Source organism: Petaurus breviceps, unplaced genomic scaffold (assembly GCF_028583685.1).
Source record: "Petaurus breviceps papuanus isolate PSGF00001 unplaced genomic scaffold, PetGlider_PUasm1.0 90847, whole genome shotgun sequence".
Classification (NCBI taxonomy): domain Eukaryota; kingdom Metazoa; phylum Chordata; class Mammalia; order Diprotodontia; family Petauridae; genus Petaurus; species Petaurus breviceps.
In genome coordinates, this window is record NW_027187360.1 from 4,719,791 (window position 1) to 4,736,046 (window position 16,256).

The 16,256-nt window shown below is 38.4% G+C and overlaps 2 protein-coding genes across 5 annotated transcripts in view; one reads left to right on the forward strand and one right to left on the reverse strand.

Annotated features, from left to right (window-relative positions):
* The window catches only part of PTPN1 (protein tyrosine phosphatase non-receptor type 1), a 73,914-nt gene extending 60,837 nt beyond the window's left edge, over positions 1 to 13,077 (forward strand). The window contains exons 5-9 of one of the 2 annotated variants that reach the window (XM_069072407.1): positions 2,899 to 3,036; positions 6,469 to 6,678; positions 7,235 to 7,396; positions 8,051 to 8,274; positions 9,347 to 13,077. In XM_069072407.1, the coding sequence (XP_068928508.1) occupies positions 2,899 to 3,036; positions 6,469 to 6,678; positions 7,235 to 7,396; positions 8,051 to 8,274; positions 9,347 to 9,536 (924 nt within the window). In that variant the 3' untranslated portion in view covers positions 9,537 to 13,077. The remainder of the gene's footprint in view (positions 1 to 2,898; positions 3,037 to 6,468; positions 6,679 to 7,234; positions 7,397 to 8,050; positions 8,275 to 9,346) is intronic. The other variant, XM_069072408.1, reaches the window with a different exon arrangement.
* An 812-nt stretch (positions 13,078 to 13,889) lies between these two features.
* The window catches only part of RIPOR3 (RIPOR family member 3), a 53,366-nt gene continuing 50,999 nt past the window's right edge, over positions 13,890 to 16,256 (reverse strand). For all 3 annotated transcript variants that reach the window (XM_069072406.1, XM_069072405.1, XM_069072404.1), the window contains 2 exons: positions 15,618 to 15,708; positions 13,890 to 15,098 (listed from right to left, as the gene is read on the reverse strand). In XM_069072406.1, the coding sequence (XP_068928507.1) occupies positions 14,998 to 15,098; positions 15,618 to 15,708 (192 nt within the window). In that variant the 3' untranslated portion in view covers positions 13,890 to 14,997. The remainder of the gene's footprint in view (positions 15,099 to 15,617; positions 15,709 to 16,256) is intronic.

Consider the following 16,256-nt stretch of genomic DNA (forward strand, 5'->3'; position numbering starts at 1 on the left):
AAAGTATACAGAACTCATGATCTTACCCCCTAAACAAGCTCCTTGTTTTTGTTGAAGGCTTACCATTCTTCCTCATCATGGTTTTTAATTTCAAAGTCATCCTTGACTTCTTCCCTCACCTTTATTTCCCATTATTCTGTCAGCTGCCATCTCTTACCAAATTTACCTCCACTATATGTCTCACTTCTATTCACTTAGTCACGTGGCCACCACTCTGGTTTACTCAACTACCATAATAATCATCACAATGTATAGGTTACTTAACATTCCCATGCTCAAAAACATTTCATGAGTTTCTCATTACCTATAGGATAAAATGTAAATTTATTAGCCTGACATTTAAGGCCATTGTGACTCCTGCATACCTTTCCAGCCTTATTTTTACTATTCCCCTTCATGAGTTTTACATTCCCACCAAACTTAAAGGATTTCTCTTGTCATACATTTATTGTTAATGACAGTGCTGCATTTGATTACTGTCACATGGATATAGCCCCACTCGTATTTATCTGGCACAGGACAGGGTTTAATTTCATCTACGATATAAGACGACTACCTTTTTTTATAGTATATATTTTTCAAAATCAGGAAGCAGTAATCTTGTGAGTTGATTTTTTTTTTCAAGTAGTTTTGTAACCAGTAAGTGAGAGCAAGAGGAGCATTACATGATGTTATGGATTTGAAAGTATTTTCAGAAATACATATCCATTTCCTAATACTAACATTTGTTCCCAAACTCCAAATGATAAGACTTTACAAGTTTTGATGTACCTTTACCCAGATTAGTACATTTATTGTCCTTCATAGTTGGTACATCAACTGATTGTTATCTCTGTGTGGGCTTTACTAAAAAGACACTACACATGCTTGGGGGGGGGGGTTGTTTTTCTTTGTGCTTGCAGGCATTCCACATTTCTCCCTCTTCTGCTTTATTATTTCTCTCTGTGCCTTTCTCAAAAGACCTTCCCCATCTCAAATTGTTTTATATGAAGTTGATGTCTTTGCCTAAAGTTGGGCCTCAGTGCAGACATAAGACGGCATAGTAGAGATAACACTGGATTATAGAGTTTTGAGATGCATTGTTTACTAGCTTTTTGATCTGGCAAGTAATTTTAGATCTCTAATCTGTCACTTTCTTATCTTATAAAATGAGTATAATTCATCACAGGCTTGTTGTGAGGATCAAAACAGATGTATGTAAAGGACTTTATTGTTACTAAGTCTTACAAACATGAGTTTTTACTTTTTAACATTTCTCCAACTCATCTTTAGTTGCCCCAGTAAGCTCACCTTGGCAGACCTCTTATGGCCATATATTCTTCATTTGGGCTTATTGCAGTAGGATCGCACTAAAGTAGGCATGACTTTAGTGTTGACAAATTGACTTTTTTCTAGGATTGCATTTTTGATGAACTGATCTTGCCATTTGACCTGCAAGATACTGATAAAACTCTATGAAACTGTTATGTCTGGCCAGCTTTGGGCCTTTATTGAGAAGTTTGGGTACCATCATTCTGCTTTAGACCTTGACTTTGGTCCACAGTTTTATGTTGTATTGGTGCCACTCACTCTCTAATACCATCCCCTATCAGGGGTTGGGGGACCTGTGGCTGCAAGGTCATATGTGGCCCTCTAGGCCCTCAAGGGTGGTCATTTGCCTGAATCCAAACAAATAGATTCATTCTGTGAAGTTTGGATTTTGTCCAAGGACTGCACTTGGGGACCTAGAGGGCCACATGTAGCCACAAAGCCACAGGTTCCCCACCCCTGCCCTAGTTTATATGGGTCTTCTTGACTTGATTTTCTTTTTCCTAATCAATTGATAAGTCATTTAGCTGTATCATGCTGCTATGACAGAATAGAGTAAGTACTCAGATGTTTTAATTGATCCTGAAGATTATTTGCCGTTTCATGCTTTCCCTTACTCTTTTGACTTACCGTTGGTCCATTTTATTGCAGTGATCTTGCAAAACAGTCTATTTCCTTTCATATTTCCTTTAAGAACAGACTCTGCAGAAAAGTTCACATGGTTCTTAAGATTATGCTGGTCCAGGAACAAAAACAAAATAAAACCAAATGTCATAATTTGCTAAATTTTAGAATGAACACAAGTGTTTGGATGTTTTAAAATGAAATATAAAAACCAAAGTGATTAAAAGGAGGTAGAGGGAAATCCAGAAGTCTAGCTCTTTATCAGTACAACTCATATTTTCTAAAACTGCTGACCAGAGATCCCTGATAAACTCATACACCACTGCTTCAGTGTGACATGGAGATAACTTTAGAATCTTAAAGGCTCTGATACTACAGTACCAGCTTTGACAGGACCCAGTACCAAGTTGAAAGGCTTTGAATACAGTACAGGATAGTGATGGACTGTGTCATCCAAGGACTAGCCTGTTTGGAGAGGCTTATCCCCAGAAGGTGAGCCAGCAGGTTGTTAATTTATTCAGACACAGCAGCCCAGGGAGATTATTAAGATATAGAAAGGTTGCAATTTGTTTCTTGACCCAGAGGGTAGGGTGGGCACAATTCTCATACACATGAAATAGGTTTTGACCAGTACATAAAAACATTTTCTGAATTGATACAAACCACTTAAATTACTAGTTTTATTTGCATTTCATGGTGTTTTTAACTTTTTCAAAAAAAAGTTTACTTTTCTATCTTAATGTTCCTGACCTATTGAGCTATTTCTCCCAAGGATTAGAAATATTCTAATAGTAGAATCTGAAGCCTGTATTGTTCCTTCACATATACATAAAGTAAACTGTGTAAGACTAAGCCTGTTTATCTATTCCTATATTAGCGATCGGGAAAAGGTCAGACAGTAAAATTAAACAAACCAACAAAAAATATTAATTGCAGTAATGTAATGCTGTTTTGTCTTCTTCCCAGTTAAAATGTGCACAATATTGGCCACAAAAAGAAGAAAAGGAAATGGTCTTCGAAGATACAAATTTGAAGTTAACATTAATTTCTGAAGATATAAAATCATATTATACAGTACGCCAATTAGAATTGGAAAACCTTACAGTGAGTATGGAATACACTTAAGTACTCAACAAACATTTATTAAGCCCCTGTGAAGTGTTAGGCACTGTGCTAGGTGCTGGGAATACAAGGACAAAAGTGCAACAGTCCATGCCCTGGGGAAGCTTATACTCTATTAGCAGACATAAGATGTACAAATATTGGTATGTATAAAATATATACAAAGCAAATACAAAGTAATTTTGAGGAGCTGAGGATTGGTCATCATGCATTTATTAAGTGCTTACTATATACAAAGCACTATTTAAACACTGAGAACACAAAAAAAGCCAAAAATGGTTCCTATCCCCAAGGATCTCACATGTTAGTAAGGGAAACTGCCTGCAAATAACTATGTATGATAAGAAATAATATGCATGATATATACAGCATAAATGGAAGGTAATCTGAAAGGGAAGGCATTAGCAGTAGGGGGACCACGCTGGGCCTCCAGACAGTGGAATTTGATTTAAGTTATACAGGAAGACAGGGAAGCCAAGAGCCAGAATTGAGGAAGGAGAGCATTCCAAGTATGGGAGAGACAGTCTGTGAAAAGGCATATAGTTGAGAGGGAGTGTCTTCTGCAAGAATAGTAAGGAGGCCAGTGTCGCTGGTTCACAGAATACATAGCAAGGGATGGGCGGGGCATGCAGTACAAGAAGACTAGGAAGGGGACAGGTCATAAAAGCCTCTAAGTGCCACATGGGGTATGTTGTATTTGATTATAGATATAATGGAGAGCTACTGGAGTTTATTAAGTAGTGGGGTGACATGGTCAGGCCTGTTAGTTTAGAAGATGACTTTGGCACCTAAGTGGAAGATAGATTAAATAGGGAGAAGTTATTTGAGGCAAGAAGACCAGTTGAAAGGAATGGCAGAGTTCAGGTGAAAGTTATCAAGAGCCCAAACGAGGGTGGTAGCTGTGTGAGTGGGGAGGAGACTTATGTAATAGATTTTGTAAAGTTAGAAATGACAAGATTTGCCAGTAGATTGGATATGGGGGTTGAATGGGATTGAAGAGTAAAAGATGAAACTGAGTTCTCAAGCCTCAGACTGGGAAGATAGTGGTGCCCTCAGCAACAATAAGGAATTTGAGAAGAGGGAAGGGTTTGGGGAAAGATAACGAGTCTTGTTTGGATGTGTTAAATGTGAGGGGCCTGCAAAGATATCCAGTTTGAGATGTCCAGAAGGCACTTGGTGATGCAAGACTACAGTTTAGGAGAGAGATTAGGGCTAAATGCATGCTTGTGGGGGTGGGCCCTTCCCTCTCCCCCAATCTAGATATCATCATTTGAGAACCCCTGGGAGCTAATGAGCTCACCCATCAAGATAGTATAGAACAGCAGTTCTCAAAGTGTGCTCTGGGGATCCTTGAGATTCTTTTAGGAGGTCCATGAGTTCAAAACTTTCTTATATTAGTTCCTAACCAAATAAACTATAAGCTATTTAAGGGCAATCCACATTTTACTTATCTATGTACTAAGGAACAGGATGGTTTTTGGAGCCTGATAGCCCAAGATTGATAATACTTGATCTCCAGGGATCACACCTGTGATCTTTAAGTCATGGTCAATTCATTTGCATTAAACTAAATAAATTTTTATGTTAAAAACAAAAATTTCGAGTAGGGAGAAGAAGTGAAGGAAAAATGAAAATAACCATAATCAGAGCTAAAATGGTCAATTTCAGTTGCCTTTTAGTGGTCAAACTCTCAAGCTCCAGTATGTGCACAATATTGTTGAAGGTGCAGTGGGGGAGACAAAGAGGAGTTAAGATACAGTCTCTACCCTTAAATAACTTACAGTTTGGTTGGGAAGACAAGTCCTAAATACAAGAAAAGTTAAATAATGATACAGTAGTTAATAGCCCTATAGACAATAGTGTGAAATCATGCTTCAAGACAGCATGATATCTTGGAAAGATCTTTAAATTTGGAGACAAGACCTGAGGATGAATCCCAGTTTCATTACCCGCTGAGTAACCTTGGGCAAATCACTTAACAGCTCAGCTTCCCCTTCCATAAAATGAGGGGCTGGAACTGGAAAAGGTTCAAAAGTTACTTTCAGTCCTAAAGCTATGACTCCATGATCTGCAGTAAATGTTGGGAGTTCAGTGTTAGATTGCTTTGGGCTAGAATAGTTAGTTTGGGAAGATTTCATGGAGAAGGAATAGCTTGATTTGGGCCTCAAAAGATGGTTAAAATTTGAACCTGTAAAGAAAAAGGAAGGAAGAACATTAGGAAACTTGCCATAATGTACTCCTGAGTTTTGCTGTCTTAAATGCACTGGGATTGGGAGATCAGGATCATTTTGTCTGACTGACACATATCTCTTGCTGGTAAGAGGTCATTTTCACCACTGTTTGTGAGTCTTAAATACTTAATTGTTGAATTAAGCAAGCACTTTTCCTTTTTTTGTCTGATGCCTTATTGTTTTTTAAATTTTGTATGTTTCACTTTAGGATTTATCTTCTGCAGAGTTAAAAGCACATTTCTCAGACAGGCACACCATATGTAGCACAGTGCCTTACACACTATAGGCACTTAACAAATATTGACAAATATTGTTTTTCTTCACATTATTGTTGTATATGTTTTCTTGGTTCTGCTGATTTTGCTCTGTTCATAGAAGTTGAAGTGACTTTCCCAAGGTCACTCAGCATATTATTAATAGTTGGAACTACAGCCTAAGTGAAATTCATACATCTTAAAGTGACATTTTTTCAGTTTACTCTGATTTTCTAGGCCATGATAATTAAGAACTATCCAAGGGTTAATATTTCTTTTGAAAATTAAAGCTGGTCTTAAATTGGTATGTATAGGAATTTATTTTGTATTTACCACTATTCTATTGGAAAGGTACTTTCTGTTCTTAGTATCTCTGCCTTTCCAAGTCATTAACCACACCTCACATTACTGACCTCTAAGCATCCTACCTTGCTTCCAAACTGAACTGGACTTTTACATGCCATTGCACAGTTCCATGTGCTAATAAAGGCCATTCCCAGTGTGAGGGGTGTGTGTCTCTCTTCCTCTATGTTTTTCAGAGTCCTTATTTTCCTACAAGGCTTAGCTCAGGTGTCACCTCCTCCACGTGGCCTTCCCTAATTCTCCCAGATGAAAATACTCACTCTTTCATCAAATATTCTAAGAGCACTTTGTGTGAACCCCTTTGCCTTCATTATTACCTACTTTGCATTGTATTTATCTTTGTACATGTTGTGTTCCCTGCCCTAATTATAATAACAACAATAATAGCTGTCATCTATAAAATGCTTTAAGCTTAGAAAAGCACTTCTCTTAGAACATAAACTCCTACAGGACAAGAATTGTTTTCATTTTTATCTTTATATTCTCTAGCACTCCAACATAAAACAGTCTCTTAATAAATGTTCATAATTGAATAGTGCTAAGAATTTAACTTTTTTTTTTTCCAGACACAAGAAACTAGAGAAATCCTACACTTTCACTATACCACGTGGCCTGATTTTGGAGTCCCAGAATCTCCTGCATCCTTCCTAAACTTTCTGTTTAAAGTTCGAGAATCAGGGTCTTTAAGCCCTGAATATGGACCTATAGTTGTGCACTGCAGCGCTGGGATTGGGAGATCAGGAACGTTTTGTCTGGCTGACACGTGTCTCTTGCTGGTAAGAGGTCTTTTATGCTGCTTTTTGTGAAAGTCTTAAATATTTAATTATTGGATGATCTCCCAGCATTTTTCCTTTTTTTGTCTGTTGCCTTTTTTTTTTTTAATTTTGTATGTTTTACTTTAGGATTTGTCTTCTGCAAAGTTAAAAGCACATTTCTTCAACGGGCACACCATATGTAGCACAGTGCCTTACATATAGTAGGCACTTAACGGATATTAAATTGAATTTATAATTTTTCTTCTGAGAAATATTTGTCTTAAGGGGTTTGTTTTTTAAAAGACATATTCTTCCCTAGCCTTTACTTCTTAACCAAATGGATAAGTAGATTAGTATCAGTTCCTGTGTTCTCATGTTTGTAATTTTTTTTTCAATAACCATACTCAGTTATTCAAGATTTACTCATTTTCCCATTGTTTCTCTGCCTAATTTTCTGTGATCTTTCTATCTTGACCTTGGGACACTCACTTCATAAGCAGTGGTTAAATTAACACTGCATACAATGTCATTTGAGATGTTATATTGGGCAGATCATTCTTTCCATTTTGACTTTCAGATGGACAAGAGGAAAGATCCTTCTTCTGTAGACATTAAGCAAGTGCTTCTGGAAATGCGGAAATACAGAATGGGGCTGATCCAGACAGCAGACCAACTTCGTTTCTCTTATCTGGCTGTCATTGAAGGAGCCAAATATATTATGGGAGACTCTTCTGTGCAGGTAAACACCCTCTGACCTTTGGTAGAATTTTGAGAGATTATAAATCCTTTTCTGTATTTGTTGTCTGCCAGTAATACAATGAAAAAGTATTTACTGAGGGTGGCTAGGTGGCGTGGTGAATAGAGCACCGGCCTTGGAGTCAGGAGCACCTGAGTTCAAATCCAGCCTCAGACACTTGACACACTTACTAGCTATATGACTTTGGGCAAGTCACTTAACCCCAATTGCCCTCCATAAAGCAAAAAAAAACAAAAAAACAACCGAAAAAGTATTTACTTTGGCAAGAAAGTTTATTTCTGTAAAGCTTGAAAAGACTCTGAACATGAGTTTAAAAGGTTTACTTAAGGTAGTCAACTGAAAAGACAAAAGCTGCCCCTAGGAGAACTCTTGGGGAATCATCACAAATAGATCCACCCTTGGTACAAAAGAATCTTCAATACACTGAGTTTCACTAAGTGAGAAACCGTCATTTAAATAGGTCATCTGGGAACTATTGGCCAGGAGAAGAAGTGTCCATTTCAAAAGATAAATTATATTTTCGATTTACCTGAATGGTATAATTTGTGTAACACTGAGACAGGGGTTTATTTGTCTTTACAAGTAAGCCAAAATGTAAAAATCTAATGTTAAGATGATTTTTAATTATTGACAAAGGAGCAGTGGAAAGAGCTTTCCAATGAGGATTTGGAGCCACCTCCAGAGTACACTCCCCCACCACCCAGGCCTCCAAAACGGATATTGGAGCCACACAATGGGAAATGCAAAGAATTCTTCCCAAACCACCAGTGGAAAATGAATGAGATGGAAGCTAAAGAACAAGATGGCCCTGTTATAGAAGAAAGCATAACTTCCTTAACTGTACCACTGACCACAGAAAGGTAATTGAGTGTGAGGGACATCTGGGAAATAGATGTTTATTTTAAGAACCACAGAGATGAGGGTTGGGGCGAGTTTGTCTTCAGTATGGCAAGGTGTGCAGGATCAGACGAAGCCATTCAGAAACCACTACTCCCCCACTCATAAAATGTAATTCACATTAGGTATAGCTTGATACTTTTTTTGAAGCTGAATTCCTAGAATCAGTTCTATAGACATTCTTTCCAACTGATAACAATGATTTTCAGTGGGTTTGAAGTCAGAAGCCTGGGGATCAGTTCTCAGTTTTGCCAGTTACTACCTGTGTGATCTTCCCCTCTCTGGGTCTCCAGTTCTTTTGCCTATAAAATAACAGGTTTGGACTAATTGGTCTCTAAGTCCCCTTACAGCTTTAAACATGTTGGAAGACCGGAGTAATTCTAGAACACCACCTTCAGGTTTTTCTCGTAAATAAATGAACTAGTACTGTTGGTTGTAGGTTTCCTGTTAGATTCTGTTCCCCAGAGAGTTGACCTTCATTTGACACTTTTCAAAACCTTGAAAAGTTTAGCACTTTATAAGAATGCTAGGTGTGAGTTGCACATAATTGATAAGACATGATTACATAGTCAAACTTTATTAATTCTCCAGTGTTTGACTTCCACAAATCTATATTAGACCTGACTTAGAGATTCCTAAAATTCATAACAGATAAAATACTAAATTGGCATAGTAGGAGGATAATTGAATTTAGGGTTTTTGGACTAGCTCTGTAACCTCAGGCAAGTACCTTCTGGGCCTCAGTTTTCCTTTTGGTAAAATGATGTATTTGGATGAAATCGTCCCTTGTTTCCCTTCAGTTCCTGAAACTTAAGATTCTTCTGAAACATATTCTTGACTGCTTTGGAGCTAAGGGGGAGTACATTTGATGACCATAGCTACTAGGTGTCAGTAACACCATAATGTAACTACTAATTATGCCTGTGGATCTAGGTAAAAGAATTTGGTTAAGGAACAGAGGATCATTGCTACTAGATTTTGCCTGTCGATACCAAAGTTGTAATCGGTGCCTGCTTCTAAATTTCTCTCCATTAGTCAAGACACTGGAGTTAGAAAGAGAACTGTTAGTGAACATCAGAATGCCACATCCACCAAAGAAGAGCCATCCCCAGAAGAGGACGAAGACAATATGGCGGCTACCTGGAAGCCCTTTCTAGTCAATATCTGTATGTTCACTGTCCTCACAGCTGGAGCTTACCTCTGTTACAGGGTATGTTTTCATTGATGGACCTGATGGCAAGATGGGAGTGTACAGAAAAAAAACCATCAGTTGGACTGGTTTCTAATTCAGTTCTATGAAATTAACTGAGTCATATCTCAGAAGAAACAAATCTAAGGTTAAAAGTCTGGAACTTTGGTAGGGCTAAAAGAGAAAATTAATTGATGCACTAGGGTTTAAATAAGCCCTGTGGTCCCAAGAATAAAATAGTTGAATCTCAGGGCCTTAAAATATTCAGGACTAAGCAGAGAAAATGCCAAATAAGTCTCTCCTGTTTTTGTTTCTTTGTTCATTTTGTTTTTTAAAAGAATAATAGAATTACAACACATTGTTGTTTTTAACCTTTTTGAAAGCCAGTTTTTTGTTTTTGTTCTATTTCTGAAAAAGACTCAGCAAAAGTAAAACTTGCTTGTACTCTCCAAGTGTTGTAACTGAATCTGCAATTTCTATTTGATTTCCCAGAAGAGCCCTAATCCTTTTGAGAATGTCATTTGGTAAGGAGGGGGAGGATGGGAGGAACCATGTTATACTCAGCTACACTTCATCTAGTGTTCAGACTGAGTGGTGGGCAGTGCCTGTGCTGCTTATCTGCTGAACCATAGTATTCATTCCCTTTTTACATGGTCTTTACTAAAAATGAAGAAGAAAAAACAACACAAACCCAGGTTCTGCATTTGCTCAGGGTATTCCTCATCCCTCTCCCCCACCCCCAATTAGAAATAGTTAATTTCTCAATTGGTACTGTTAAACTCAATCCGCACATGCACCTGCCTGTGTTATACCATCCCCTGCACATTTGTTTACCTTTTTCCCTTGCAGGGGTTCAGGGAGTTCAACTTAGACATGTCCACCAGCATTTTAAAAGCCTTTGTTAGTATTTAGAAAGACTAGTCTTCACACGATTTGGACTATAAATTGCAGTTTTCTTATAAATACACCTTCTGAAGTTGGCTGCTGTTAAAGTGAGGGGCAGAAAAATTCTCTAGGATTCACATCCAACACCACAAACCATCAGAAAACAATTGAATGAATGCAGAGCCCTGTTCCACAGCAGCCACCTGGAAAGAGTTTGAAGAGGTCATCAGCTTCTAGACCTCTAAAGGAGTCAGATCAGTAGCAGAGCAAGAAGCAGGCAGTTTGCCTTTGGCTTTGGGGTTGTTTTTCTTTGCTTTAGAAAACAGATTTCATTAATGGCTTTATTTTGACTCCGCTCTTTGCTGTGAATGTTGTCAGGTGGCATAGGTGGGTTAACGTGTAAGTCTTGCGTCTCCACAGACACCTGGGTTCTGGGCTTAGTTCTTTTGATAATGATTGGTTTCATTCCACTTCCTATTCTGCAGCAGCTCAGAAACTTGATTCTGTTCTGCCCAGATGGCAGCCCCTGCTTGTGGAACCAGCCGGAGAATAGCAGGAATGAAGGGTTAGGAGAGCCATGCAGTACAGGCTTGCTCTCACTAGTGCTTTGTCTTTTTGTGGTAGCTGTTGGTGTTCTGCCCTGGCCCCAGCCACCCCCCCCTCCCTTTTCCCCACATGTACAGAGTCCAATTTCTCAAGGAGAGTAAAAGAAAGTACTAATGCAGTGGTGCAGATAAGCAGAAGGGGCAAAATAGAGTACTTACAGTTGCAGTAGCCAGTCCAAGACACTAGATCTTGATCTGCAATGGTGCCACTAATTGGTGCTTTTTAATGCATCCTAGTCATGCAAGCACTTAAACAGCATTTTCAGCCAACCTTTTATGGAGTATAGTGTGTAATGAATCTTTTCACTCCATATTTATTTCCCCCCCAAAGGTATCCATAGTTCTAGCATTTTCTTAAACTAATAATGTGTTTAAACAGTTTTTTGTTAATGTCAGCCTTGCATCAAGGGCTTATCGGAAGTACAATAATAAATCTTCAGGTAGTGCTGAGAATTTAAGACATACCTGATAGGCTGTGGAATCCATCCAGTACTTGAAAAGAGGAAGATTGTAAGCAGTCATTATTGAGTAATATTGTGGTTTTCATTAAAAGAGATATTGGGATATGTTTATAGAACAATGGTATCATAATATATAATGAACATTTGTGTATTTAAGAGACAGTATGTGATTACTTTGTCCCAGTTACTTTCCCTAGAGTATTGTTCTCAAGCAACATTTTCCCCATTTGTATTAGAATGCATGTAAGGTTGTCTTGTGTCCTGATTAAATACCATGTGCTTGAAGGTGAAAGAACTTATATTTCTGCTTACTGATGTGCCCAGACAGTCAAATTTATATTTGCATGATCTGATCGTTAAGTGGCTGTGGTTCACAAGGCTGTTGCTGAAAACGTCTTCATTCAGCAATAGACTGATAGATATTTATCCAATAACAGATACTTGCCTAATTATTAGGCATGACTTTCTATTCAGTTTTACTCAGTAACACAGTTTATCATACTTTACATCAACTGAGTAGCAACTATACTACAGACATTCCAAGTGTATGATAAGCCCTAATCACACCTCACCCACTAGTCATCTCAGGCAGTCAGTCTCCCCGCTGACCTTTGACGGTATCAGTTACTGTTCCAAATTAAAAAGCGTATCCTGGAGCAAATTATTATCTGGAATAAAGGCTAGGTAAATGACAAAGCAGTTAATTTTTGCTGTGGAACACGCTGGTAAACTGAATCTCTTCATACAGGTGGCCTGTATACAGTTAATTGCAGTATCTTTCCTGTTTGGAAGTATTAAATCTAGTCTTGGTGGGAATCCCTCACCCCACCCTCCAAACACACACACACACACACACACACACACCAACAACAACAACCCTCCACAGTGATTTAATTATATTCATAGCTATTCCTATGAAGGAAATCATAACGTCTCCATGTTATAACTTTAATTTTTTTAAATGGGGGGAAATGGGGAGAGGGGAGGTGGCTGTACCTATTCTGCTGGTCTTTGCCAGCAATTTCACATTTTGCCTTTGACCTGTTGGACACCATTGAGGATTTCTACTGTAATGAGAACAGAGTAAAATAGCCCTACAGAGCATTAGTGAGGTGTGTCTAAGGCTTATAATGCCGAACCGTAAGCATCTTTTTCTCAAGTCCTGTATATGTATGTAGTAGTTTGGGTGTGTATATACAGCAAGTAGAATTTCAAAATGGGTGTATTGGCTAACCGCCTATTCTTGGAAAATGGATGGCTGTACATCTTGTTAAACGTATGTTAGAGAGTTAGTGAGCTGCTAATGCTATATGCCTTAAGCAAATATTTACTCATCAGGTCTTTCTTTTTTTACCAATGGCCATAGAATAATACCATTTTTACAAAAATAAAAATAAACAAAAAAGCAAAATGTTTTGGTATAATACATTTTAATGTATCTCTCTGCCTCTGTGTGCATGCGTGTGTGTTTGGGAGGGAGGGAGGGGTGGGAGTGGTGAGTGTGTGCAAGATTCTACAATGACCTCACAGGTTTAAGTAAAATTGTACAGTTTTACAACTTCCCATGCAAATAAATGATGGGTTCTCATTTTAGTTGCAACAATAAAACTTTTTTTTTAAAGAATATGCATTTGGGCTGCTTCACATTTCTTTGTTGAAGGGTTTGCACTTCATTGATCTTCTCTGTGAAAGAGCATTCTTTTCTTTAAGCACAGCTATGGTTGCCTAAAATCTCGTCTCTTTACAGGCTATCTGCAAATGCTAAGGTGTGTTCAGTTATTCTCCATACTTTTTAAAAGACTCCTTGATAGGAATGTTTTTGGCTTTATCTTATCATAGATGAGTTAGAGGTAGAAAGGACCTTTGAAATACTTTAATTCACTTATTTAATAAACATATTAAGTGCCTACTCTGTGCCAGGCCCTGTGTTAAGTGCTAGGCCCCTCATCTCTCAAGGAGATTTCATGCCAAAACAGTGAAATCACTTGCCCAAAGTTCCAGAAGCAAGTAATATCAGAGCCTGACTTAAAACACTGACCTTCTGACTCTAAAATCCAGTGCTCGTTCCATATATTATAACAATAAATAATAATGCATATGTACCTTCTCTCCTCAATGTGTATGCTGTGTGTGAAAGGGCAAATCCCTTCCCCTCTAAGCATCAGTTTCCCTTATCTATAAAATGAAGACTCTGGACTAATGCTCAAGCTTCCTTTTAGTTCTGACATTTGACCCTGTGTGATATGAAAATGGATACACAAAACAGTCTTCTTTAACGTGCTTTTATAGTTTGGTTATTTTGAAATTATAGTAAAATATGTATTTAAGTTGATGGAACAGAGGGCTTTCTTAGCCAATAATATTTTCTTCCCCCATTGAGATACAGAATTAGTGTTACTTGGCCTTGCTTTCCAGGATAAAATTAATTGCATAACCACTTGGGGATTTTTTTTTTTAATTAAAACTTTACAGAGTTGAATATGTAAAGTCACAAAAATAAATATCCAATGAAAATAAAACCACAAAAGTATATACAGTGAGGTTAACTGAGGTTTCCTAATGCTTCTGTTATGGAACTTTCCAAGAGCTACTGTTCCTTGGAGACATTTATCAATACACATTAGTCACAGGCATCATATCTTAATCATCATATCTATTTGAGTTCTGGGGGATATTTTCAGTAGGAAAAGCTTTCTATCTTTGTCTTTCTTCAAGAAGCTTATGCTACCTCTTTAAAGACAACCAACCGTGTGAGTTGAAAACCAATTCAATTTACAGCCCAGCTGATCTCTGCCAGAATTGTGTGCTCAAGGGTTTCCCTCAATGATTGTTTTTCCCTCCTTTTAGCCTTGTATCCTTAATGGTATAACTGAATATGGCAAAAAATATGCTTTATAAATAATCTATATACCTACTGCAGTCAAGATTCTACTTCAGCATAAAATAAAGCAGTCAAACATATTTGGAAATGATTTTCTGTTTTTCAATCTTAGATTGCTCTGTCAAGACAGCAATTTCTACCATATCAATTGTAACAAGACATATATAGCCCATCTCCTCCACCCCTTTGCTTGTCAAGGTTGACTCTTCTCCTCCCTGGACCATGTTCTTCCTCCTTTGTCAGTGAATCACACTTGAACGACTTAAAGCTCAGCACCTAATGATTCACCATTGTCTCGGCTTTTTCCTGTGCTCCTCTTCTGGTCTTGGAGTTTGGGGCTTTGGCTTTGCTGTAGTTGGGTCAGAGGCACCCTTTTCAGTCTCCAGCCAAGAGAGATTCTGGGAAAAGTCATTCAGGATCTTTACCAAAGGGTGTGGACCATATCTGTCCACTGATTTTTCTCTATTCCTGGTCAAAATGTAATCTCTTGGGCTTTAGTTTTTGTTTGTCACAGGCCATATTCCTCCAAGAACCAGACTCTTCTTCCAATGAGTTTGTGCTGCAACAACCAGATGCTGACTGCCCACCAGTGCCAATACTCCATCTTCACGTGACAGGGCAGTGGAAGAACAGATTGGAAATCTGGGCGCAGCCTGTGGAGCTATTTAAAATACTGTAATTTCAATATCTGCCTCCTGGCATAAGGTTTCTCTGACTTCAGAGCAGATTCTATCCATCTTCTCGAAAGCCAAACGTCCTTTTTCACCTGTATATATAAGATAACATATCACTGATAGAAACATCAGTACAGGGCAGCTAGGTGGCACAGTGAATAGAGCACCGGCCCTGGAGTCAGGAGTATCTGAGTTCAAATGTGGCCTTAGACACTTGACACACTTATTAGCTGTGTAACCTCGGCCAAGTCACTTAACCCCAATTGCCTTGCCTTCCCCCTTCAAAAAAAAAAACAAAAACCAGTACTCCCATCTCTAATCTTGTCTTTTTTCACCTCCCCCCCCCAAAAAAAAATGTTCATAGTGGGAACAAAACTCAGGATTCATTTGTAAAAACAGCATAGATTGGGGTTTAGGGAAGAGATGTCTCCGCAGCCCTTGCCTGGCATTTTTAAACAAAAAGTCTCAGCACTCAGTTGAAACAGGCAGATAGGTGCAGGCTATACCTGTTTGTGGCTTCCTACTTTTTTCCCCAAGAGCTCTCAGTACCCTTAACCAGGATGGAAAAGCTTTAGGCCTCCAAAAACATCTGCTTAGTAGCTTAGTTTTACCAAATGATAATGTTGTCTCCCGGGCTGCTGTCCTCACATCTTCCAAGTCAGATTGACATAAACTTGCAATTTGATCGATACTTTCCATTCCCTAAATGAACAAAAGAAACTTTTTTAAAAAAATAAAATAGAATTGGTTTAAAAAATACACAGCCATCTCTAACTTGAGGTTCAAGTCAGTCCAGGAGTTCATCTTAATGAGTTTTTGAGGACAATTATTGTTCATTGAAAATTTCTGTAAACTCAAAGCTTTAAAAACAAATGTTAAAAAAAAATTTTAGGGGTGGCTAGGTGGTGCAGTGAAGAGCACCCACCCTGGAGTCAGAAGGACCTGAGTTCAAATCCAGCCTCAGCCACTTAACATTACCTGTGTGACCTTGGGCAAGTCACTAAACCCCAATTGCCCTGTCTTTCCCCCCTCCAAAAAAAATGTACATGTAAGTGGAAAATAAGGTATACAGGCAATGGGTTATAGAAATCTATCCTTGCCCTACAGAATAAGAGAAGGGGAGAGGGTGTGATAGAAGGGAGGGCAGATTGGGATAAGGGGTAATCAGAATGCCCTCTGTCTTGGGGGAGGGGGAGGGGAGAGATGGGGAAATTTGGAACTCAAAATCTTTTAGAAGTGAATGTTGAAAA